The sequence below is a fragment of the Phaenicophaeus curvirostris genome, chromosome 1 (assembly GCF_032191515.1).
Source record: "Phaenicophaeus curvirostris isolate KB17595 chromosome 1, BPBGC_Pcur_1.0, whole genome shotgun sequence".
Lineage (NCBI taxonomy): Eukaryota > Metazoa > Chordata > Aves > Cuculiformes > Cuculidae > Phaenicophaeus > Phaenicophaeus curvirostris.
Genome location: NC_091392.1, coordinates 100,541,416 through 100,568,880, shown reverse-complemented (window position 1 = coordinate 100,568,880; position 27,465 = coordinate 100,541,416). Strand labels below are relative to the sequence as shown.

At 36.6% G+C, this 27,465-nt stretch overlaps 1 protein-coding gene across 3 annotated transcripts in view; it reads left to right on the top strand.

Annotated features, from left to right (window-relative positions):
• CADM2 (cell adhesion molecule 2) overlaps positions 1 to 27,465 on the top strand; it is a 662,737-nt gene that overhangs the window by 405,082 nt on the left and 230,190 nt on the right. For 2 of the 3 annotated variants that reach the window (XM_069870099.1, XM_069870080.1), the window contains exon 2: positions 27,351 to 27,377. The exons of the other annotated variant lie outside the window; for it this stretch is intronic. In XM_069870099.1, coding sequence (XP_069726200.1) covers positions 27,351 to 27,377 — 27 coding nt within the window. The remainder of the gene's footprint in view (positions 1 to 27,350; positions 27,378 to 27,465) is intronic. 3 annotated transcript variants of the gene reach the window in all.

Genomic DNA, 27,465 nt, shown 5'->3' with positions numbered 1-27,465 from the left:
TTTATGTAGGTAATACCATTCTTATCTCATTCTAATCTGCTCAAAGTCTCCTGCTGTATATCATCTGTCTAATAATCTGTTTGTAATGCAAGATTAAAGGTTTCTTCTTATAAAAAAAATAATTTACAACCAGAGGAAAAAAACTATTGATTCCTTTAGTACTCAGGCTCACTTGAGGTCCCATGCCAATTCAAATCTCAATTCCATTAGGAATGATATCTTTACTTCCTAATATATCAAAGATGACTTCAGCTTTTTTTAGGTCATTCAAGAATCAAGACAATTACTAAATATAAGAAGAACTGTAATGGTATGTTGAGAAGAAACATTCTTCTTATACTGTGATTAAAGTCCCCTTTTTACTCTTTTGATGTACCAAACGTATCGCTTCTTACAAAATACTCAAGATAAAGCTGAAGTTTAAGAGTGCATACTTGAAGATGTGATTATTGCATGTAATATGAAAGATTCTTGTTGGAGCTAATGATGGAGTAACTTAGGCTGGAAGAGTCCTCTGGAAGTCACGTGATCAACCCCCTGAGCCAAGTAATCACAATTCTGAAGACAGGTGGGGTTACTGTGGGTCTTAATTGAACAAGTTCCAAGCATCTCCAAGAAACTGAGATTCCTCACTTTCTTTGGCACCCTATTTCAGTGTTTGACTAGCCTCATGCAGGAAGTTTTCCATCTCCTGCAAGAGCAGACCATGATAATTGCATTTCTGAATTGGAGATTGCTTGGGGTGATGAACTCCTCACTCTTCAAAGGATTTCATGGTAGCATATATGTACAATTTATTAAAGGAAACAAGGCTATAGCTGACAGCAGTGTAAACTCTAATATTCTTAGCCATTGAGCAAATTCCTAGCCCTGTGGATTATGGTTCTAGGCTTGAAGGTGGTATTTCTGCCATCAGACTTAGTGCTAAGTGAGAAATGGTGCTCAGATTTCAACAAGGGTTATAAAGCTGAGCTGAAATGGATGGATGGATGGATGGATGGATGGATGGATGGATGGATGGATGGATGGACGGATGGATGGAAGGATGGACGGATGGATGGAAGGATGGATGCCAGTGTTTTCTGCTGAGCCACAGAGCAGGCTGGATAGTCTACCATACTGTCCTGAATGCACACTGGTACTTTTTTTAGAGCCCTCTCAACCTTTGGAACAGCACTAGTAGAAAATCTTAGCTACCCCCACTTTACTAATCCACTTTTATTTCCTGGTCTTTGTTTGTGGTAAATTCATGTTATTTTTCCATCCCCAACTACTGATTTAATAAAAGATTTTACCCCTACCTACAAATTGCCTTACCTTATAACAGGAATAGTTCATTTAGAATTCCTAGGATAAAATGAAATAATGAGCTAATATAACAGAAGATGCATTGACCAAGCTCATGAATTGCAGTCAAATAAATGGAGGGAACAAACATCTAAATCTGGGTCATCTATTAAATCTATAATTGTTCCCCTGTTAGTAATTCTGATGATCTGTCTTAAACCCAAATGGGTAGCATGACTATTAATTTTAACTAATTCTATCATTAATAATATAAAGTTACTGTTGTTAAGTTAGCATTGTTAACAATAAGAGGGAGATGAGGCTTTTGATTTGTGGGGTTTTTTTTGTTGCAGAAAACTGATTTTCATTAATGAGTAAAAAGTAGAGGGAACATTCAGAAAAACTCTTAGTTTGCTTTTCTACTTTCGTTTATGTAGCTGAGTTGAAAATTGCCACAGGAAGAAGCTGCTTATTTTATTTTTACTAAGTGAACTTTGAATAGAAATATAACTTCTGATCATAGAGTAAAGAAACTGCAGACGAAGTAACTCAGGAAGGCATATTATACTGATGTGTCTGCAGATGGCAACTCCTGAAAGCCTAGGGGCACGCAAGGATACTGAATCTAACTTGAAATGCACTTACTCACATTCTTGTTATAGGAATTCTGCAACCTGTTTGTAGTCACTCTTGCTACTGTCACTTGTTTGTAAGAGCAGAGGAGCATGAGAGATTGAGGAAGCATGTGCCCTTGCTCTGAAAAGGAGCAGGGGCAGCGCAGCTTGGTTTCTCCTAACCTCTCTCTGCAGCTAATTGGAAAGAAAGCAGCAGCAAAAGCAACATGCCCATTCTCGGCAGCCTCACCAACAAATGCCAGTGACACCTCAGTGGTCAGAGATTTTCAGCTTTGATTTCTTAATGATGAGCGCCTTGCCAGTGGTGGTGCAGAAAGAATTGATAATGTAGCCATCTGGATTTCAGGTGTACCTCAGCTTCCTTTTGGTTGCAGTTCTTTGCAGACTGTCCTCTGAGTTATTGCTGTATTCCAAAGTATGAAAAATTTTCTTTGGGAAATATAACATCATCCTGTACTTTACGTGTATTCATGGCTTAATATTATTTACTCACCATTTCCTTTAGTAGAGGTGTTTGGCATTTGTGGGAAGGTATATTTATAGCTCTTAGGGGTTTCAAGCAATGTTGCAAAACTGCTTCCACCAAAAAGGTTTTAATATTTTTTTCTATTTTATGTTTTGGTGTATCTATATGAAAATAAGTGCCTAAAAGTGATCAGGGTATAAATCTATTTGACATCATATTTAAGTGATAAAACTCTGAAATTCCCTTCATCTGTTTATTATGAAGTATGCACTAATAAACATAAGTTTTATGGGCTTTTCTTGTCTTCATAATAGATTTACTGTGAAGTAATCTGAAATACGTTGTTTAGAGATGCAAGTTTTCTTCTAATTATCTGGATAGTGAAAGAACACTCAAATTTCATGTAATTTTTTTATGACTCTCCACATATGTGTGCTTCCTTCCACTTTTTGTCCCTTTTATTGGTTTTGCTGGATCGATGTATTTTATTCATGTTTTCTAAACTTTTATTTTATTGAAGTGCTTGGGCACAGATGATGACAGAAATACTACAGTAGAAAGTAATGCATAAATGTTACACTGCTTTTGCCCAAACAGATTTTTGAAAATTGTAATTCTTTTTAGCATTTAAGTATAAGTATTCATTAAGCATGCAACGTACATTTTCCACGTTTTCAAAAACCTCTTTTGCATAATGTTCTTTTTCTGCTCTCTTGTAACTTATATTATCAAAAAATAAGCAGGTATATAGGAATTTTAAGAAGCTAGTTGGAAAACATAGAATTAATTTAGCCTACATTTCCTTGTATTGGCCAATTGGTCATCCTCACCTTTATTTATCACGGAGGACTTAGCATTATGTGGATAATACTGATGACGGTGTAGTGAATTTTGGAGTTAGACTAGATGAAAAGTATTTGATAGTAGGTAGTTGGAGGGAGGCTTATTTCTGCATTTCTGCTTATTTCTACCAAACAAACCTGATTGCCTTCAAAAAGGTGACTCGACTACTGCATGAGGGAAAGGCTGTGGATGTGGTCTTCCTGGACTTCAGTAGAGCCTTTGACACCATTTCTCACAACATTCTGCTTCAGAAACTGTCAGCCTCTGGCCTGGACAGGAGCACAGTCTCCTGGATGGAAGACTTTGGATGGCCGAGTGGTAAATGGAGTTAAATCCAGCTAGAGGCCAGTTACAAGTGGGGTTCCCCAGGGCTCAGTGCTGGGTCCAGCCCTGTTCAATGTCTTTATCAATGACCTCGATGAAGGCATTGAGTGAACCATTAGCAAGTTTGTGGATGACACTGAGCTGAGTGGAAGTGTGGATCTGCTGGAGGGTAGGGAGATTCTTCAAAGGGATCTGAACAGGCTGGACCACTGGGCAAAGTCAAATGGCATGAGGTTTAATGAGGCCAAATGCCAGGTCCTGCACTTGGGACACAACAACCCTGTGCAGTGCTACAGACTGGGAGAAGTCTGGCTAGAAAGCTGCCTGGAGGAGAAAGACCTGGGGGTGTTGGTTGACAGCCGACCGAACATGAGCCAGCAGTGTGCTCAGGTGGCCAAGAAGACCAAAGGCATCCTATCTTGTATCAGAAATGGCGTGACCTGCAGGTCCAGGGAGGTTATTCTCTCTCTGTACTCGGCACTGGTGAGACTACTCCTTGAATATTGTGTTCAGTTTTGGGCCCCTCACCACAAGAAGGATGTTGAGGCTCTGGAGTGAGTCCAGAGAAGAGCAACGAAGCTGGTGAAGGGGCTGGAGAACAGGTCTTATAAGAAATGGCTGAGGGAGCTGGGGTTGTTTAGCCTGGAGAAGAGGAGGCTGAGGGGAGTCCTTATTGCTCTCTACAGCTACCTGAAAGGAGGTTGTAGAGGGGAGGGAGCTGGCCTCTTCTCCCAAGTGGCAGGGGACAGGATAAAAGGGAACAGCCTTAAGCTCCACCAGGGGAGGTTTAGGCTGGACATTAGGAAAAAAATTTTTCACAGAAAGGATCATTGGGCACTGGAACAGGCTGCCCAGGGAGGTGGTTGAGTCACCTTCCCTGGAGGTGTTTAAGGGACAGATGGACGAGGTGCTGAGGGGCATGGTTTAGTGTTTAGTGGGAATGAGTGGACTTAGTGATCCAGTGAGTCTCTTCCAACCTGGTGATTCTATGATTCTGTGATTCTATGGTACTTTTCTGCTGGCATTGTAACATTTCTCATCAAAATACGAGCTCTGCCACTCAAGTCAACCCATGGATTTCTCTAGTCTCATGTGCTGTTCTTGGCTGTAGCAAATAGGCTAAGAGGTGGGCCAGACAACATAATTCACCTAGGAGTTTACATTTATGGGATGAAGACGATGTTATTAATAATAGTTCATGCTGTACGTGAGGCAGAGAGATTCTACTTATGTCCTGAAGCATGAGATTTAATTACTCTAATATCATTGTCTTTGCTTACAAAGCTGCCAGTGTTGTTTATCATCAGAAAATTATCCAGCCCTTTTAAAAAGCAGCTTCAATATTTGTCTCGATGAACTTTCACAGCAGTAATTCCATAAATTAATTAAACACTGCCTTGGAAATGTGGCTCCTTCTTTCAGTTGAAAGTTTATTATCATTTCACAGAAGCAGACTTTTCACAGTCAGAGAATAAAGTTCAAAAAATATTGGATAGTTTTCACTATACCCTTCATAATTTTATTATACTTTTTTCCAGTTCACACATTAATAGCTTGATAGTGTATGTTAAGCGGGCTGCCTCCTCCCACACCCTTCAACCCCTTACTTTCTTTTCATAGAATCATAGAAATGCAGAATAACCAGGTTGGAAAAAACCTCTTGGATCACTCAGTCCAACCATTCCTGTCTGCCACTAAACCATGTCCCTGAACACCTTGTCGACCCATCTTTTAAACACCTCCAGGGATGGTGACTCAACCATCTGCCTGGGCAGCCACTGCCAGTGCCCAATGACCCTTTCTGTGAAAAATTTCCTTTTGATATCTAGTCTGAACCTCCCCTGGCATAGCTTGCAGCCATTGCCCTTTTTCCTGTCCCCTGTCACTTGGGAGAAGAAGCCAGATCCCTCCTCTCCATAACCTCCTTTCAGGGAGTTGTAAAGAGCAATAAGATCTCCCCTCATCCTCCTCTTCTCAAGGCTAAACAACTCCAGGTCTCTCAGCCACTCCTTGTAAGACTTGTTCTCCAGCCCCCTCACCGGCTTTGTTGCTCTTCTCTGGACACACTCCAGAGCCTCAACATCCTTCTTGTGGTGAGGGGCCCAAAACTGAACACAGTATTAGAGATACAGTCTCACCAGTGGCAAGGTCAGGGGCAGAATAATCGACCTGCAGGCCTCACTGTTTCTGATACAAGCCAAGATGCCATCAGCTTTCTTGGCCACCTGGGCATACTGCTGGGTGATGTTCAGCCAGCTATCAGTCAACACCCCCAGGTCCTTGTCCTCCAGGCAGCACCACTTCAATCCAAAATTAAATATGTAACACGACTATAAATGATAAAAATCTTATGATCTAATAATAATTAATGATCTAGCCTTAACCTATAATTAATAATAATTAACTAATCATAATATAATCTTATCATAATAATCTTATGATCTATTTAAAGCAATTCTATTGCTGATAGATTATTTATGATCTGCTTAAAGTATGTTCTTCTAAAGCTAAAATTTTAAAGTTAAACTTCAGTCAAATTCAGCAAATTCACTGAATTAATAAACTTTTTCCTAAATATATCCTGTTTGCAGATGCAGGTTTACAGTTGTGTACTATTTTTATTTTGTTTTCTCATGTTAGTATTCATTTCTCTTTATGAGACCAGGTGTAGATTATATCTATTATACCTATCTATTTGGTGTTCCTCATATTAACTGTAATGCATGTTGTATTACATTTATAGATTAAAGATGTGAGGGGAGAGCAGTATGGCATTTTATGAGAGTGAAGTATAAAACAGTTAAAGTTGCATAAAGTGAAGGAATGAAGTTTGTAAGTAGATCCACAGAACTGAATCCAAAACACAACTGAATCCAAAACACAGCAGTGCATTGTAATTTGTTTCAGCTGCATCAGTTCATCAGTCCCTTCATTTGCCTTGTCTCATAGTCGAAAATGTACTGATTCTGGTGTAAAAGCCAAAGGCAGGGGTGGGGTGGTAAGAGGGGGAGACATGCAAGTGGTTGGAGGATGGACAGAGGACAGGAACAGTCACTCTTGATTTATGGCCACTTAATTCAAAATATGATTATGCTCTAAATAAATCTATATGTCTTTCTAAAATTTTATAGTTCCAGTATAAAAAGGCTTGATGTTAAAAAATGTATCATGTCAAGATGATTATCTTCTAGTATTTAATTCTCTTCAGTACTATTATACTTTTATGTCCTTTATGTCTTCTCCAGTGCACTGAACTTCATGTTTTTAAATTACCTGGGATTATCGTTAATATAGTTTTTCATGGACTTCTGATGACTGTGCACTCAGCCTGACATTAAGCTTGAAGAGGACCTTCATCTGTCTGTCTTATGTATAATTGTATATATATATAAGACATATATTCCTCAGTTGCAGATGGTTTACTCCTTTCAAAAACCTAGAATATCAAGTAGCTTTCTATACTGGAATGATCCATACAGCTTTTAGAAACATAAATCCCTGATAAAGCTACCTGCTGCTTTTCAATACATCACTGAATTTTCGGGTGAAATGGCATGTGGCATTTTGGGGAGTAAAATCATGGCGCTGACAGCCAGTGTTCACCTTCCTGAAAGTTCCCTTTTAGGTGAACTGATTCTCAGCATACTAATGTGAACAGCAGATCAACCATGCATAATACCTGTCAAAAGCCAGATCATCTTATGGATGCTTGCTCTGCCACTTAAGATACATGATATTTTTTTTTTGTTATGGGATTAACTTCATAAGATAGCTGTTCGCTATAACAGTATCGGTTGCATATAGATTTGTGGATCTTATTATATGAATCATCTCTTTGAGTAGCAAGGCTTTGAAGAAACTGTTTTTATTTGTTGTGAATACTCTCTCTAATAAAAATTATTTATTAATTTATTTTATCAGTGATTTCTATTACATGATAGTGATCATTTTAGCTCATAAATTTAAAATAATATGTACGTGTGACTACTGATAAATGCTGCATTAGAGGATACTGAAAAATGCAATTTCATTTAGCCAAGGATGATATCTGATTATGAAGATCATTCTAGGGCTGTTTCTTTTTTTTTCCATCTATTTTTCCTAAATTGCTATTATTTTCTTTCAATGATCTAATAGTATAATTATTACTTGATTCATAGCCTACTGAAGTCAATAGAAATATCCCTGTTATATTCAGTGGGTGTTAGATTTTTTTTTTTTTTCCCATCAGGCAGACTGGATGCATGCCACCTTTTGCTTAAACTATTTCAATTGCAGGCTAAATACAGTTCATGCTGCACAGGCCAAAACCTTTTCCTTCCTTTCCCTCGTCTTTGAGTGTCAGATTACAGCTCTGGTTGAAAGCCTTATAAAGTCAATGAAAATGCTTTCTTTACTTATAAGACAAACCAAAAAGGAATAAAAGTACCTGTCATTAAAGGAAACAAAATATCTGAATCACAGAAGGAACAACTATGTTGAATAAAAATGTTACTTTTCAGTGAATAAATGCATATATTCGTGTGTGTCATTGTAGATGTTTGTTGTCTCCAACAAATTTTCTGTTGAGTTGTCATTGAGATGTAGTTTATTTGTATATTACATATATCAACTTATGTAGAGGAATATTTGGTAATGAAAATAACTTTGAAACTATTTGTCATATGATGAAATATGGAAGGTTATGAAATGTCATCTCTATGCAAATGGTACTTCCTTCCTCAATTCCTGTTTTAGAAAAAGCAAAATACAAAAATATTGAGTTGAATGTAGTTTTAGCACTTGTACATTTGCCATAAATTGTTTCAGAGACCAACAATTTATGTTTGACTTGCTTTCTGGTTAACAGCTTCACACAGATCTTATATCAGCTTTTTACCTGGAGCGGCTATATTTTGTCAGCATTCTTTTGGGTTTTGTTTCTTTGAAAAGAATCTGATTTGAAATTATAGTTTTAAACAATGTTCAGTACTCAGTATTGTTTGGTATGCAAAGTGCTGACTGTAGAAACTGTTCAGTATCTTCTTGAAAGTATTGTTATGAATTGTATCTTGCCAAAATAATGGTTAACCAAAAAAAATACTGTGGTAGCCTCTCTTTCTGCATGTGTACTTCCAATTTGAGTGAAAAGAGGAGAGGAGGAAGGTGAAATAAATTAACAAGGTGGTATTGAGCTAATATTTATGTAATTATCCAAAAGAGCATCATGAATCACCATCTTTTCAATGCTGGTTTTTTTCATCCTAGAGCTACTTTTACTCTTATGGGAAATCAGAAATAATATAACTGCATATATGAGAACGCATTTTCCTGTTAGTCTGTTGATTGATACTTTGAACAAGTACTTACTTGGTTCTCTCTTGGTTCTGGCTTGAGTGCACTGACAGCAGACTCAAAGGTGGATATTTTCAAGTTCATTTGTATACTGCTACAGATCAGCGCAACCAGTACAGTGTAGTTCAGGCTTCATAGACAAACAAGGGGAGAACCAAGACCTTGCTTTGTACTTGTCAGCAAACTGTCATGGACATCTCAATGGCTGTGAAACTGCTAATAATAGTGGGAGACCTTATTGTGTAAGCATTTGGAGAAAGCACCTTATTTTCTGATGACTCCATTGGATGAGTGAAGGCCAGCTTTTAATGGCGTCAAAAATGGTGAATCTCATTCACTTAATCTAGTCTGCACATAATACAGGGCCATTGCAGAAAAGTTGAATTGAGAGAGATGCATTACAGAGAGTCATGAAAACAGGAAATCTCTTAACGTTATTTAGTTCATGTTCTCTGAGAAATAATTACCTTTCATCTGTTAGCAGGCAGTATGTCAAGATGCTAAGACTATCTTGATAGATTCTCTGACTTCAGAACAATATCATCAAACTCAGAGTAGGGGTTTTCATAGATTTTGTTAATTTCTTCTGTTTGGCAGACCTGATGCATGTATTTGGGACAATAATATTTGTTGTTCACCTTTCTATTATTTGCCATTTTACAGAATATCACCAACTCAAACAAGATGACAACTGAAAGCTAAACAATGCATGCAGGAAAAAGGGTTTTTTTTAAAGTATAGGTATAGCTGGAAAGATTACTGGTTAACTGTAAGGATGTAAGGAGAAGTCTGTAGCCTAGAGAAGAAGAAGCTGAGGGGAGACCTTGTCACTGTCTATAACTATCTGAAAGGAGGTTGTAGAGAGGTGGGTGTTGGTCTCTTTGCCCAAGTGATAGGTGATAGGATGAGAGGAAACGGCCTCAAGTTGCACCAGAGGAGGTTCAAATTGGCCATTGAAAAACTTGTTCACCAAAAGGGTTATCAAGCACTGGAACAGGTTGTCCGAGGAGGTGGTTGAATCATAGAATCAGAGAATCACCAGGTTGGAAAGACACATTGGATCATCGAGTCCAACCATTCCTATCAAACACTAAACCATGCCCCTCAGCACCTCATCCACCCGTCCCTTAAACACCTCCAGGGAAGGTGACTCAACCACCTCCCTGGGCAGCCCGTTCCAGTGCCCAATGACCCTTTCTGTGAAAAATTTTTTCCTAATGTCTAACCTAAACCACCCCTGGTGGAGCTTGAGGCCATTCCCTCTTGTCCTGTCCCCTGCCACTTGGGAGAAGAGGTCAGCACACTCCTCTCCACAACCTCCTTTCAGGTAGCTGTAGAGAGCAATGAGGTCTCCCCTCAGCCTCCTCTTCTCCAGGCTAAACAACCCCAGCTCTCTCAGCCGCTCCTCATAAGGCCTGTTCTCCAGCCCCTTCACCAGCTTTGTTGCTCTTCTCTGGACTCACTCCAGAGCCTCAACATCCTTCTTGTGGTGAGGGGCCCAAAACTGAACACAGGATTCAAGGAACGGCCTCACCAGTGCCAAGTACAGAGGGAGAATAACCTCCCTAGCCTGCAGGTCACGCTGTTTCTGATACAAGCCAGGATGCCATTGGCCTTCGTGGCCACCTGAGCTGGCTCATGTTCAGAAGGTTAACAGTCAACACCCCCAGGTCTTTCTCCTCCAGGCAGCTTTCTAGCCACACTTCTCCTAGTCTGTAGCACTGCATAGGGGTTTTGTGTCCCAAGTGCAGGACCAGGCATTTGGCTTTGGTAAACCTCATACCATTGGTCTCAGCCCAGCGGTCCAGCCTGTTCAGATCCCTTTGCAGAGCCTCCCTACCCTCCAGGAGATCAACACTTCCACCCAGCTTAGTGTCATCCACAAACCTACTAAGCGTGCATTCAGTCCTCTCATCCAGGTCATTGATAAAGACATTGAACAGGGCTGGGCCCAGCACTGAGCCCTAGGGAACCCCAGTTTTAACTGGCCTTCAGCTGGAGTTAACTCCATTTCCCACCACTCTCTGGGCCCAGCCATCCAACCAGTTTTCCACCCAGGAGAGTATGTTCCTGTCCAGGCCAGAGGCTGACAGTTTCCTAAGCAGAATGCTGTGAGAAACTGTGTCAAAGGCTTTACTTGAGTCTCTATCCTTGAAGGTATTTAAAAGGCAGGTGGATGAAGTGCTTAGGGATGTGATTTAGTAGTGGACAAATACAGTTGGACTTGATTATCTCAAAGATCTCTTCCAACCTAGTGATTCTATGATTCTATGACTCTGTGAAGGTTGCTGAGATTTGCCCAAACAACGCAGCCTTATTCTCCTCCCTTAAAAAAACCCCACAAACCAGAACAAACAGAAAAACTTAAAAATATTTGGATTTGTTCTTTTGTTTTGTTTGGTTTTCTTTTCCTGTTGAGCAAGATATGGCACTACAGTGTTTGCTTTAAATGCTTGATCTTATATGTAAAATTTGGCCATGTTTTGTACTAAGTTCAACTTTATAATTCTATTAATAAAACATCCAGTCATTCTACCCAAACTTTCAGTCAGCCGCTAGTACTGGCTTTGATCATCTAATAGTCTCACTGTGCTTTTCCCATGCTTTCCCCAATGCAATGGAATTTAAGTTTCATATGTCAGCGAATTAGAAAAACAATGAGAGAATTTGCAGAAGATCTTACTGAATAGGAACAGAAATATCAGAATATAGCACCCTGTAACTAAAACCTTTTTTAATAATAAAGCATTGTTTCATTCAAATGATATTTTGGTGTCGTGTCAAGACACAAAAAATTTGAAGGAATAGGAAAGTTACCTTGTGCCATGGTTAAAGCATAACCAAACATCTCTGAAACACAATTAAACAAAATAATGCTGTAAAAGTTCAGGGATTTGATGCTCTTGCAGCTCACCAATCCAAATTATTGTTTTCCTTTATTTAAATAATTCTAACGTACAGGTTCTTTGGCATTGTTTAGTTGTAAACCTAATAATATGATCAGAATTGCTCAATAGTCTTCTGTCTTAAGCTTTTCTTCATTTCTGAGTCATTGTGTCTATTATTAAACCCAGCTGTTGATGTTTTTGAACAAACTGATTTCTGAATTAACTCTGCATTGTGTTCTATAATAACACCACTTCTGAATTATCATGGGCTGCTCCCAATTTACTTTTAGATAATTAAAGGCTGTCTTTATTTCTATCCAAGTTGCCTGTTTTATTTCCCAGAACACAAGGATGTGATTTCATTCATGCTGCTCTAGGGGTCTGAAGTTGATAATCATTTCTCTACATCTGCCCTCATCAGTGTCATCTTCCAGTATAAGATGCTCCAGCATTATTCCATGGCTTTACTCATTAGCATTCACAATGTTGATGCTGTGTTGTGCTAGTCTGCCACAAGCCATTCCCTATCGTTTTCCTGAGAAGTCTGTACCTCCATGCTTCTGAGTACTCTTGTTTTCTAAAGTATATTCCTCTTCTTTTTCTTAGCTTTTGTTCAAGTAAACTCTTTCCATGTGAAAACTGGTGATACCTTAAAATAAATATTTAGTAAATATTGATTAAATATTATTATTTATTTATGATTAATTATGATATTTAGTTATGTTTTATGATTTTACTATTTATGATTTATCATTATATTTATAACTAAATATTGAGCAAATAGTAAATATTTAAATAGATTGTGTGTGAATGAATTTAAACATCCTTTGGACTGTTATAGTGTCTCTCATCTACAGTGCATATACTAATTGCTAAGTTAAATTTAGGGACTTTACAAGTAAGACCTCAATGTAATATATATTGGATAAGAAATTAATGGGATTCTGTGTTCTACAAAGCAAACCGATAGATTTTTTATTTAAAAAACTAACAATAAATACCCCGGATGTATTTTAAATGGCAAAATTGACCTTTGACAGGATTCAGTGTGAGATCTATACATAATATCTAATTTCCTTCTTTCACCAGCTCACCTCACTCTTAGATACAATAGGAACACTTTCTTAAAAAAGGGGGGAAAAATAAGGGACTTAGAGTAAACCCCCTGACAATTAAAAATAATTACCTTGTTTATCCTAACTAAGTTTCACATGAAAAGGCCAACTTAGGGTCTTAATACTAATTTTATGAAGACTGCAACCTCAGGTTATGAGAGTTGTATTTATTTGCCCGTGACGAGAACAAGAATTTTAATCTGTTCCTACTCCTTTGTCTCTTGCCAAGGTGAAATTCCTGTTGCTTCTTCAACATTTATTAATTGAGGTCTTTATTGTACAGGTTTCTTCCCTTTGTTATTTTTTTGAGGGACTGCTTGTGACAATTCTAAATGTAATAATAATGCTTACCAATGGACATGGCAAAGAATGATCCCCACCTTATTAATAAACAGGATTAATATAACAGGGTGAGAATTCCATGTACAAGACATATACTTATTTGCTCAAAAATGTAGTAGGTTCTTCCAGGTTAATGTTGCCTTCACAGATGTGAAGGCTTTATGTACTTGGTTTTGTGTAAATGTGAATAAGTAAGTGAAATCTTTGAGCTGGTGGCAGCATGTTAAGTTTCTGTTTACTTCATTACTTTATATGTAGGACTTTTCTCTATTATTCCTTAAGAGGCATCACTGTTAAGATGCTGTCTAAAATTTTCAGACAAGTGCTGAGGTACTGTAACAAAAAAAATGAGTCTTATTTATGATGTGTCAAATTACTGTTCTGAGAAGTAGACCTTTTAGGTTGCATTCAGCCTTTAAATTGACTGAATTTAAATAGCATAGAACACCTTTTAGTTGGGACTTGGTTTGCATATTATATCTCTCATTTCAATGAAAAACATTCAGATGCAAATACAGTTTGTTTGGACTGAGTACAAATGCCACTATCATGACTGATGAAGGCTTTTGATCACACATCTAGAAACTGAAACCTTTAAAAGGAAGAGGCTATTTGGACTGGCATCTGCAGTGCCATGAATTATTTAGTTCCCATTATTCATAAATCTCTTTGAAGAGAAGGCTTATGAGGTTTTTAAGGAGGAGTAGTGATAGTTGTGTTGCCAGTTTCCATTTATGCAGTGATTGACTTCATGTGCAAACTTATTCTAAACTGCAAGACTTATACTGAATATGAAAGAGGTGCGTGTGAACTTCTGTGGAATGGCCTTAAAAGGTTTCTTTGGTTTCCTAGGAAAAGAATGGGATGCTTCTGTTGTTACCATCTGCTTGGCATGTTCCAAGAGGTGGGCAAGGCAAGAGCATGATGAAATAATTTGATGAGCTGCCTGGTTAGCTGCTAAGGACCTGGTTGAATCTTGCAGAGCACATGTTCGCAGCCGGAGTTTGTAATGCCACCCATTCACTGAATTACAAATCTTTTCTGGATATGCTCCAACAGCAAAACAGAAATAGTAACACTACCCTTTTTTGTGTGTGTGTTCTTTCAATCAGAATCCTTTCTTATACAATGATCTTTGCTACAAATAGGTGACATATTTTAAAATGTTTCCTCTGTTTCCAGCAGTGATTGAGGCTAAACGCTACATATAAGCACTACTCTGCTACAAGAGGGTTTGTGTACTTGTTTAGCTTATTGTAATTGTGTAATAATGTTGTTTAGAAGATGCATGTTAGCAAAGATGTCAAGGAATGAGTCAGAAACGCACAACAGTAATTTGTTTATCTGCCTTGTGGGCTAGTTTAGTGTTTGGATTTTTTTCCCATTTTTATTTTCTTCTTTTGTTTTCAGGAGGTTTTCAGTATCATAGAATCATAGAATCATACAATAATCAGGTTGGAAGAGACCCACCGGATCATCGAGTCCAACCATTCCTATCAAACACTAAACCATTCCCCTCAGCACCTCATCCACCCGTGCCTTAAACACCTCCAGGGAAGGTGACTCAACCACCTCCCTGGGCAGCCCGTTCCAGTGCCCAATGACCCTTTCTGTGAAAAATTTTTTTCTAATGTCCAGCCTAAACCTCCCCTGGTGGAGCTTGAGGCCATTCCCTCTTGTCCTGTGCCCTGTCACTTGCAAGAAGAGGCCAGCACCCTCCCCTCTACAGCCTCCTTTCAGGCAGTTGTAGAGAGCAATGAGGTCTCCCCTCAGCCTCCTCTTCTCCAGGCTAAACAACCCCAGCTCTCTCAGCCGCTCCTCCTAAGACCTGTTCTCCAGCCCCCTCACCAGCTTTGTTGCTCTTCTCTGGACTCACTCCAGAGCCTCAACATCCTTCTTGTGGTGAGGGGCCCAGAACTAGTATGCTATACTGAGGACTAACTTGAGTAATTATGTTTCTGGTATATGTTCTTTCAGGATGTTATAAAACTTGCATTATAAATCAAAATACTATGAACCTTATCTTGAAGTTATTGTACAGTTCAGAAATGTACAAGATTCACAAATCATTTATTTACAATAATACTTCTTTCATTATTGAAGCAGTAAAAATATTTTACCTCAGAATTCATAATTAAGAGGATTACCCCAAGAATTGCATAATTTCCTGTAAACAATCACTTTGACTAGATTTTGTTTCTTTAAATTCCTAAGATGTTATTAAAAAAATTCTCAAAATCATTCCATGAAAGTGTTCTTATCTTTCCTTTTTCAATTGACTATGCACATAACTAACTTGATTGTTGTCCAGATGTATGAATATGCATTGTACTTTACAGGCAGTAATGTGTGTGGATGCACACACACTTTTATAAACTATATAGTATATAATCCATATATAAATATATACATTTTTATATATAAATATATAAATAGCTTTATATATTCTTTTATAGAATATAACAGTGGGTGATTTGTAAAGCTATGGTTATTGAATGAATAAGTTTATATAGCACAGAGTATGTTTTATCTTGTAAAAATAATTAAAATAATAAATTCAAAAATACCAAGTATTCATAATATACTGTATACTATATAACTAGGTATAAATTCATATTGTTTTAAATTCTGGGAGTACTTTTGCTGATTCAAAAGGAAAAAGAAATATGAGAAATGAGAAGTGCTGGAAACATGCTTATTTACTTTGTAAAATAAAGATCAGTTATTTGTTCTGTTCTTTAAGGTGATTAATGTAACAACCTTTTGACAGTGTTAGAACGAATAAGCACAGGCAGATACCGTAAGGAAGTAGTAAGGAAGTAATTATTAATAAGACATGAAAAATTTCCTGTAATCTTACTATGTTAAGTATTCATTTACAGTTGTTGTGGCGTCTTAGTCTATCTCCTAGTAGATTCTGTATCTCTTATCACTTTCAAAATACTTTCTCAATATTGAAATGCTGAAAATACAGATATCTGGAGTTTGAAATTTTGAAATTTCTATAATAATATGTCTCATGCATATTTGGTTCTCTGAGGTTTCTGATCTGGATCTTTGATTTTTATTTTCTCCCCATCTTTTCACTTATTCTTTGTTTTTTTCCGCGTCTTCTTTATGGTTTCATCTTTTTTACCTTCCTGGTTTTTAGTTTTTCTTGTTGACTTTCAAGTAATCTTCCTTTTAGCACCTATGATTTTTAATTCATCTTAATATATTCATTTGCTACATCTCCTAGTTTAAAGTCTTAAAGAGCCTGTGCTGTCTACAAGCTGTGAAGCTTCAATCTTTAACTTTCCTTCCACCAAGCAGCAGAATTTGCAGAATTTTAGTTTTATCACTTCAGTTATCCCTAGCAGTCACTCAGAAATTCTCATTTATTGTTGTCACTGCAGTGGACCACGTACTGCTATTAGCATGTCTGCTTACACAGTGTGCATATGGTGACTATACACACTGTGTACACACACCTTGGTCAAGATATTTTCTGATGAGTCGTTATTTTGAAGACTCATAGACAGAACTGAGCAGTTCATGTGGTCTGTTTTGGAGGTATGGTCAGCATATACATCTGAAAAGAAAATGTGAAGGGCACATCATGAAAGGCCCCAGTACAGAACAAAGCTATGACAGCCAAATCAACAGCTCATGTCAGCCGTCTATGGATGTTCTTGTTAGAGTGGCAAACTGTGAGCCACACTTTTGAAAGTAACTTAGATGAAATGTAAGCTGAAGAGAGTTTAAATAACAATGTAATTTTCTAATTGCTTATCACCTAAGTAGAGCTTTACTGCCTATTAGCTTAGGACTCTATTATTCTGGCCCAGCTTACTCAGCAAGGTGGATGGGGTGTGTAATAGATTTCTTTTGAATGTTTGTGGGCAGCAACAGAAGTGATGACAGTCACTCCACAGGTCTACTTAAAGTTCCAATCTTTACTTTGAGCTCAGTCAAAGTATCAACAATTTACAACAAGAACTTGGATACAATCAAATTCACCCAAAGTGCCAAGAAAAAAGTGTTAGATTTGAGGAGAGAATAAGGCAGAGAGAGAAAAAGAAGAAAAGTAGCAAAAAAACCCCAAACAAACAGAGAATATAAGATAAAAATAAGCACATCTCTGATTAATCCAATGAAGCTTTCAACAGAGTGTGCACAAAGGTACTTTTTTGGCATGAGTTTTTATAGAGGAGCTCCAAACCCTGTTAATGTATGAGGAGTGGTCTCGCCATGCCTGCAGTATATCTCTGTGTGGAAAGTTCTTGAACTGGGGCTGCAGGGTTCAGGGGTTGCTGGCAGCTCAACAGAATAACCACTGCTTGAACCCTTTGTGTGTGCATGTGCAGTCAGGAGTACTCCTGCCTCTTCAGAGTGCACTAATCCCTCAGCCACAGCAACACAAATAACTCAGTGAACACTAGGAGTCCAAGTACAGGCTTGGAGGAATGCCTACACCTGCACTAAACTGCACAAAACCCCAAGCATGCACAGCCTTACAGCAAGACAGATGTTTAAGACACACAGACAAATACAGATAAAGAAGTTGATCTTTACAGACCCAGTGTTAAAAATAACATTTTTTCTTGCTGCAAAAAGCTTTCTGATTACATATTATATCACAGACATTACTTCCAGCTCTTTACATGTCAACATTTTAGTCATATTATTTCATGTAGCAACCTGACAGTGATATGGAGAGCTATGACTACTGATAGCTGCAGTGAACTTAGATGAACTCTTAAATGAATCTTGCCTATAAACAGTTTCAATAAGTGGAATATATTTAAAGAAGAAATAGAAATTATTTTAATACTCAGATACAAAGACAATTAGGGCTCATACTGATATGAAAACTATCATGTTTGGAGCAATTATCACTTCTTTGGAACTGTTTTTATTTTTTAAACCTCTGACAATGTTTTAAGTTCCAAATTTAATATTCCTTCCTTTTCTGCCTGAAAAAACAAATGGCTGTTTTAGAAATTCCCAAATTCTAAATATTTAGGCATATGCCTGTAGATTCTGCATATTAATTCCTCCAGTCTATTTCTAATATAGAGCTACTAGCTTGTATTTATTTATACAAGAGAGTGGGTGTAAAATCTTAAGTTTGGAACTGTTAATTGACAAATATGTGGATTTTCAGCCATAGTTCTCATAAGTATCGGGAAGTTGTAGAGTAGCTGAAAACTTTTCTGAATTAGGTTGTATATTCAACACATATATACATTTAAAACCATAGCAGGAAGTTAGAACTATATTAGAAAATAAAATATCTTTTCATGTAATTGTGAACGTAATGCATATATAAAATTGCAAACATGCAATGAAAGATGATTTAAGGTAAAAAAGATCTATAGTAAGGATGAAATATATCTGTGGACAGGGCATCCCTATACAAATTATTTATATATGTCACCCAGTCTACAAAAATAAGTCTTACTCGATAAGTCTTACTAAGGCAACTTTTCTCCTTAACAGCATTAGGAGGCAATACATTGAATATTGGCTGACAAAATGAAGTGACAACAAGTCTTTTCTGTTTCCAACACTGAAGTGGAATTATTTTTTATAAAGCTAGATATAAAGAAAAAGATAGCGTTTAACTTCATATTTGGTATGATTGCAAATAACAAATGATAAACTGCAGCGTTCAAGACTAAGATGGATAAGGCTTTGAGCAACCTGATCTAGTGGAAGGTGTCCCTTCCAGGTTGGAACTGGATTTAAGGTCCCTTCCAACCCAAACCATTCTATGATTGTATGAGAAGTCTAAATTGATAGCATTTGGAGAATAAAAGAAACAAACTATCTATTTTTACTGTTCCAGGTTTTAATTCCTTATAATTTTAAGGTATGCACTTGTTTCCACAGGCTTTAATTGCTATCCCAGTTGCCCATACTTCAGCTTTATTAAGGAATCATTTAATACAAATGATCTGACTGAGTGGAAAGAAAGGTATATAAGCATAGTAGACTCAGAAAATGTCTATCTGTAATAATGTAAGACAGCATAGACATAATAAAAAATCCCCCCTGCAAAAACCTAACATGAGACCTGAATGTCACAGCTTGTGCTTGTATTGAGTGAAATGGACAGGGCATAGTTTGACGTGTTTTGCATGCATTGATCTGCAGATGTGAGAAGAAATATAAGCTTACTGCTTACAGCTACTTGTGCCCAATCACAGTTATGCGATGACAGCCAATTTGTGCCTAAGTAGTTTGCTAAGTGTATGCAAGTAGGATCTTTTTTTTTCTATTCTTTCTGGAGGCTTGATGTAAACATGGAAGCCTGGTGAGTGTGTGTGCACAGAACAATTTTGATAGTTTGTCTGAGTCGATGAATGAATATCAAAGGTTTTTAAAAATTTGCTTTAAGTTTTGAAATAAGGGTAAAAGATCTGAGAGCAAAACTGAGTATTCGACATAAGCACACTTACAACCTTGTAGAGTTCTTCATTGTACTACTTTGGAGTTGTTCTTATACATACTTATTAAAACATTCTGTTACCTTGAGAAAATGAAATATAGAAATTGCATTTACTCTTGTTCACAAACTGTATTATTTATTTGCAAGTGAAATTTGTGTGATGTTTTATGGAAACCCAACTTATGATGAAATTGCTTACTTGCAACTTGCATTGATTGTAGAAATTTCATGTCCAGCTGTATTATTACATGCATAAAGTTGGCATTCTGGGACAGGCAAATCATGTTATCTGGATGCCTTTAGGGCATGATTATACTCATCTTCTACTTTCACTACACAGTAATATACTGCGTTGTGTGTTTCCAGCTGCTAATGTTAATCAGCTACAGCTAGAATCCTGAACTCTAGTGATATGTAGATTATAAGATTTTTCTGCTGATCTTCGTCATGCCAGTTATAATGAGTATCAAGAACAAAATTACTATATTTATAGTTTACTTTTCAGAAAGAGAATGGAACTGTATGTTCTTCAATGTTTTGTAATAAGTATTGCTTAATAAAAGTCATTGTATGCGATAATCTAATCGCAGGTTTAAAATATTTAATATGTTTAGCAATGTACTAGGGAGTTTGTAAGATGCTTACAGTCCTTTTGGCTTTTCTATTCTGGTATATGAATTCCCTATAATTATCTGGGTTCAATAATTACTATTTTAGAAAATCTACAGTATGTAGCTTCGAGATAGGTTTGTATTTTATAGATTAATGTACAAGTTAATATTTATTAATGGAATTGGAGGGTTGTGTTAGTATTCAAGATTACTTTAATAAATGGCTGAAATAACTTTAAAGCAATAGATTATTCTAAAGACAAGGATAAAATCTTGCTTTCAGAAAGGATAAAATAAATATATGAATCCAAAATGGTCAATAGGTAGGTGTACAACAGTATGGAGAAGAGGCCTAAGGGATCAATGGGAGCTTCAACATAATGTGATTGTGTTCTCTTAGAGGCAGGTGCTGTTTTGGAGTGCTTAGCCAAAGAGCTAGGTGGAAGGCATTATAAGTGCTTACTCCACTTTTTGCTTTTGCCACTTCAGCTGGATGTCTTGCCTGATTTTAGATCAGTGTAGATAAGTTGTTGAAAATCCGAGGAAAAAAAAGAAAGACAATAAAGAGGAAGCTGGAAAGCATATATTAAGAAAGTAGAAGAAGAACATTTTGTTTTGGCACATAAGAGAAATAATGTCTTCAAATTTGCAGGGTTACATTGAATAAGTATATGTTCTGTTTGTATTCATGAAAGGCATAAGAATGGTTAAGCAATTTGTCTAGTCTCTTGTATATGATGATTAGGTTTTATGTCAGCAAAACAATTTGCCATTGAGAGGACAGTTGTGCGCTAAAAACAGATTACATAGAGAGCTTTTGAAGTCCCTGTCTCCAAAGTTTTTAACTACATGCTAGATAATCTGTTAGGAGAGGTCCAAACATAATTCATGCTGCTTCAAACCCAGAGGATGCAGTAGTTGACCTCTTCATAACCTTTTAAAATTTGCATTTTGGTCTTGTTTCAAATGGCATCTTTAAGAACGTGTTTTGTATTCTAAGAGGAGTACTGATTACAAGTCATATACAGATGCACGATCCCTACTATATAGCATATATTCAATATGCATTAATTTATACACACTTAGTGCTATAGTTGTAATAAAAGATATTAATACATTTTTGTCATTGCAAAATCACTTTTTTTTTGCATACCAGTTTGTTTGTAATTTTTCTCTTAAATTTGAGGTAAAAAATGTATTAATTTCTCAGTACCAAAAAGGTTCTTGTTTTTTTGAAGACCAGTCAATGAGTTTAGTAAGCAAAATATATCTCTTTCAGAAAGAAATCACCTGATGTCATCTTAGGAACTTGTATTGTGGATAGAATAATGCAAAGATACAATAAATAATATAAGGTCACATGTTTGAATTCCATAAAATTACATATTCATGGTTGCACAGATCTTTAATGGTTATACAAATAAAGAGATGAAGACTTATCTAGGAACATATGCGTTTTGATTGTATCTTCAAATTCCACTAAATGGTATTTTAGAAATCTCTATGAGAGGAGTGCAGAACTTGCATATATAAAACAGCATTCACTATAAAATGCAAAGGCATATCAATGAAGGCAATCAAATGAGAGGTCAAAAGATCAGAAGCAAACAAATTTAGCTATGAGGACATATCTATTTTTTTTTTTAGCTGTATCCTTATCTAAAAGAAATCTGTAGATCCCATATTTCTTTGTGATCTATTGGCTACTCTTCAATACTAGTCAGTAATGTCTTCCTGAATGCAGGAGACTCAAAATCTCACTGAGAATTTCAGACGATGATGGTGATTTCTTTCTCCTTCAGTGGCTTTTGGAAAATGCTGTTGTTGAAAAGGAGGTGGTGAAGGATGCTGTGTTACAGCATATGCTGGTATCTTTGCTTTGAATGGGTCTCTCAGTCTCTGAGAGGCTAATAATTTGCATTATTGTCTGGAGAAAATGATCCTGCTAAGCCTTCTGTCACACAGAGGAGTGTTTCCAGTCTGAGAATAAGAGCTGGCATGTAGGTGACCTAAATGGCCAATGATAAAATCCATCAGTTTATATAAAGGAAAAAAATGCATTTGTTGTCATTGTCATCATAAAATTAAAATAACATTCAAAATTTAGGTAGTATAAAGATAACTCATTTTCTTTTGAAAATTGGAAATATGCATTATATGTTATGAGTGTTGGGGAGGGAGGATAGTTTGGTTTTGTTTTTAATCTGTGCTGGTTCTCTGGTAATTTTTAGTATTCTATGGCTGGAAGAGGTTTTAAGACTGAAGTAAAAATGCAAATTAATAATTATGTTCATCCTATGTACTTTCGATGTCTTATTTTTTTATTGAATATGAAATAACCTCCATATTTGCTGGAACTGTAGATTACTGTATTGGGGAGAAAATCAATGCAGTGTGTTTTATGAGTGTGACTTTCATCTCGTTTCTTATCTTGAAAAGAGCTATTTAGTCATTATAGCATTTAGATATTGTACTATTTTTTTTGCTAGTTGCGTTCTTAGCCCTGTAATAAGTGAAATGAGAAGAGGACACTGACCTCAAACCTTTCCCTTTTTCTTTTAGCTTTCTCTTTACTTTCTGTAATAACAAGTTAGGTAAGCTGGACATCTGGGGAAAATACTTTTTCCCTCTTTTATTTTTATTGAGTGATTGAAGTAATTGTAAGGACATGTGTTTTTTTTCCCCAAAGACAGAAGACAAAACCCCAAATTGAATAATAAATCACATGTAAGAGAAAAATAAAATAAATGCTGTATCAAATCTGTCTAAAAGCGTCCACAAAATTGAACAGCATAGAGACAGCTGAGCGTGGAGAAAATATTGAACAACTTGTAGCCACAATTTATCAAAGAGTGTAATTTAACAATTGTTGGCATACAAAAAGTAAGAAGTCAGAAAGATATATCACAGAAAAATAAAGCACAATATACTATTGATATTTGAGAGCAAGGGTATGTAATGTTTTTTTTAAATTTGAGTCCAGCTTTTTACATTCAGAAAATGATTTTTTACAAAACATTGTTTCAGAAGCACAGCTGTAGCAGAAATGCTTTTTCTGATCTAAAGTGCCCTAAAAACATAATTCTGTGATTATTAACTGTCATGATTCAGGATTTAGCACAATTTTCCTTCCCTTTCCCGATCCCTCAGAGTGAACTCCCCTGAGATCTCTGAACTTGAATTCTCTTGCTGCTCTGTGATCCCCTCACTCCTGAACCTTTCCCTAATGCCAGCACTTTTGTATTGCATATGCTGAGGCCAGAGGAGCCTTCAGAAAATAAAATATTGTTTAATCTTGATAGAAATAAGGGTTAATAAAAGAGATTTTTTCTTTTCTCAGTCTTACCTAGAAATCTAGTAACCTTGTGCTTTTCAACCTGACTTTTGACAATATGCTCTTTCTTCCCTTTTTGTCTTTCTTCTGTGGTCATTAAAATCTTCCTTAAATTCTGACAAAGATCACTGTTCACACTTTTCTTTAGTATGCATCTCTATCCAAAATCAATTTCCTAAGAAAGTCAAGACAGAGTAACTGAAGAAAACTTCTGTAGTAAATGTGTGCTGGTGTTTAAAGAAATCCTTGAACATGGAGAATACTGGAAATCATTGTCTTTCCTTTTTATCCATTTCCTTATTGGCTCATTAATTTAGCCAAATGAAGTAAGTGCCAGCCAAATACAGTAAATTACAGTTTTCTTGTTACGTTGACCCATGATTACTGGCCAGACCTAATCCATGTTAGCTGCATTACTGAAGTTTCCAGTCAGCGTCCTAGAAATATATTTTGCCTACAGGAACGCTGGAGAGGGGCTCTTTATTAGGGAGTGCAGTGATAGACTGAGGGTTAATGGATTCAAGCTGAAAGAAGGTAGATTTAGTTTAGATATTTGGAAGAAATTTTTTACTGTGAGGGTGGTGAGGCACTGGAAAAGGTTGCCCAGAGAAGCTGTGGATGCCCCACCCCAGACGTGTTCAAGACCAGGTTAGAGGAGGCTTTGAGCAACTTGATCTAGTGGAAAGTGTCCCTGCCCACGGCAATGGGGTTGGAACTAGGTATTTAAGGTCCCTTTTGACTGGAACCATTCTATGATTCTGCACTACTTAGAGAAGTGGGAGGCTTCTTGCCTTGAAGATTTCCCTTTAGTCAGCAGGCAAGGATGTCTAGATGGAGAAAAAAAGAATGTGTTATGTGAAATGCAGAGAAATAAACTGACTTGCTGGAGACATGAAGCAAGTGTACATCCTTTGATTGTAGTGTATTTTGTTGAAAACCACAGGGATTTTTTTTCTACTGACTTAAGTGTTACAAAAAGCGGAGTTATACTATATCCGGTGTTCTAACCATGAGATCAGACTCCCTCTGCTAGATTTCAGTCTTGATGTTGCTCATTTTAACATTTATCTATGCTTGTCTCCTCCTATGACTTTTCATGTAGGAATAAGAAGAGATAGCTAAAAGTTCTAAAACATATTGGATGTGGGTTGAAAATTGTCTTCTCTTTACACAAGGAGAGTAAAGAGGGAAAAATTCTTTCATGTTTTGAAAAAGAAATACCAATGTCAATAATAACAATGAAGGGGAATTTTCTCTTGTGCTAGGTATCAAGAAGATGGGTCATCGGTGGAAGCAGCTCCAGCTAGTTCCCTTCAGTAGGCAGAATTATATTTTGAAAGACTGTTTTTAGTTAATTTGGCTGTTGTGTAGTTTGAACTTTATGAATTGTCTTGTAATTGGACCATGCTGTCAATGGAAAAACTTACAAGTATTGAACATGACATTTTTAAGAAGGTTACTATCATCTAGTCCTCTATTCGTGGATTTGCAGAGACTTGTAATTGGTCTAACGAGCTTAGTAACCTGTCCTACTCCCAATTATAATGTACAACCTCATTTATATGTTTTCTTTATTTACTGATACATGATGGGTAATAATTCTCTATCTAGTACTCATGCTTCAAAATAAAGCTGTCTAACCATAGAATGGTTGGAATCTTTTAATGTACATGTATATATGTACCTATACACACAGTTTATATATAGTTCACATATATGTGTATATCTATATTTAATCTGAACAGTTAAAGTACATATCTATTTTTAATATGCATATTCTATATATAGAAAGAGATATATATCTTTCCTATTCTGAATTATTAATATGAGTATGAAGTGTCCTGTTGCTTTTAAATTACTTTAGGGGGCAGGGGAAGGTCATGTTTTCTCCAGACCTTTGTTAAGATGAAATGAGTATGCTGGCTCAAAATGAGGCCTTCATGTAGCTGTAATTCTCTACACTGAAGAAGAAGGGGGAGCATAAGAAAGTGAACAGGTTGATGAACTCAATGCGTTCATTATCAACTTACATTTGCGTGAAGGAGAAACTGTTCAACTATTATAAAATTAGAATGGCATCATTAATTTTGTTTACTGCATGAGCAGTATTTAGTGCATGTAAGATTTACTGGCTATTTTGAAGGCAAATATGTCTTGTTAAACAGCTTCATGGAAGGAGCTCTGCAGAAGTATCTGCATTTGTTGAACCTCCCCACAGCAGAGTTGTTCCATGTTGTAATGCTGATTTCAAACATCATAAGACTACTTTTTAGTTTTGTTTTCATTGCCAGGAGAATGATGACAGTACAGAACGGTAGAGGAGAGATCAGTGAAGAAATAAAAAAAAACCAAAAAAACCAAACGCAAAAAACCCAAAACAAAACCTACAAACCACCATCAAAACAAAAAAACAACAAAAAAAAAAAGCAAAAAACATTTCTGGATGCAATCATTAAGTTTAAAGTTTATTTTTTTCAACACTCTCTTCATATATGGCTACTTGACCTTCACTGCCATTCTCTCCTTACTTGTCTTAGTAAAGACTGATTAATGAGACACCAGATCAGAGAGAAAAAAAAAACAAGAAAAATCTCAGCCAAATAAAAAGAAAACCCAAACACATGAAAACCTTTAGGAGTGAACAAGAGAAGCAAAGAGAGCAGAAAGGGGATTTGATCTTTCTCTTTATTTTTTTTATCTTTTGGTCTCAAGTGTATCTGTCTTTGAATTGTTAACATACTTCTGCCTTACAGGAAGGGTCAGCAGAAGAGGAGTTAAGTTGTTTTGTTTTTTTCTGAGGTGCCTTTTTTTTTAAGGAAGTTCCTGTTGAATGAATGTCTTTTCAGAGGCATCTGAGAGTTTTAAAAAATTGTGGATAGTATCTTTTGTGTAATTTACAGCTAACAGTGATTCCATTTGTGCTTTGGGTTCTGATTAATAGTGTGTATCAGCAGCATTATCCATGAACCTCAGAAAAGAGAAAATAACGATTCCGTTGATTTTGGCAGTAGGAGAGTTGTTAGTGGAACATTTTAGCTCCTATGGTTGTTTTTGTTGCCCTCTTTTGTCTTTAAAATTAATAGCGAAACTGTGTTGCTTCAGGAGACTCAAGGAAGGATGTAATGTCTGCCCCTTTTTTACTGAGTTTGAACACTGATCACTTTTTGCTTAAAATATTATCTGCTTCTTTTGCTTTGCATGCTACATAAGGTGCAAGAACTATCTGAAGATACAGGCTTAAATGAAGAAAAACAATGATCTTATGACAGAAATTACAAATGCAGTACCTGCAGTTTAACTGATGTTTGGTTTCATCAGCTTCATAGGAGAATGTTTCAAGAAATAAGAGCAAGAAAAATATGTAAGATTTAGATAGTTCAGACTTTTGGCAAGGCAGATTGTGCTGTTCAGTTTAGAATTCACAAATGTGTATACATATGCTCTCACCTAGTTGTGATTAATGGTCCGTGATATTTCTGCACTCCTTGCCATGCTTTTGGAGTGTGTTTTGTGATACATTTTCTAAATTCTCAACATGGGTTTTCTGACAGAATCATAGATCTGAACTATCTCATAGTGCCACAGTGTCTCAAATAAATAGGTCAAATAATCCTAAAAAAGATGTTTGTTAACTTTGAATCAATAGTGGTGAAGATTCTCTGTATCCTTACTTGCTCAAACTTCTGTCTAATCTATCTTTGTTCTCTTCTTCTTGTGCAATCTTTTCCTTGCTTCCAGTGGCTGCTTCAAAGAACAGAGCTAGAGGTGAGTTTCTGCCTGCACTCCTAAATTGCATTGCATGGTTCTGCAGCCCATATATTGTCTCACAAGGATTTTTCTCCTCCTCAAAACC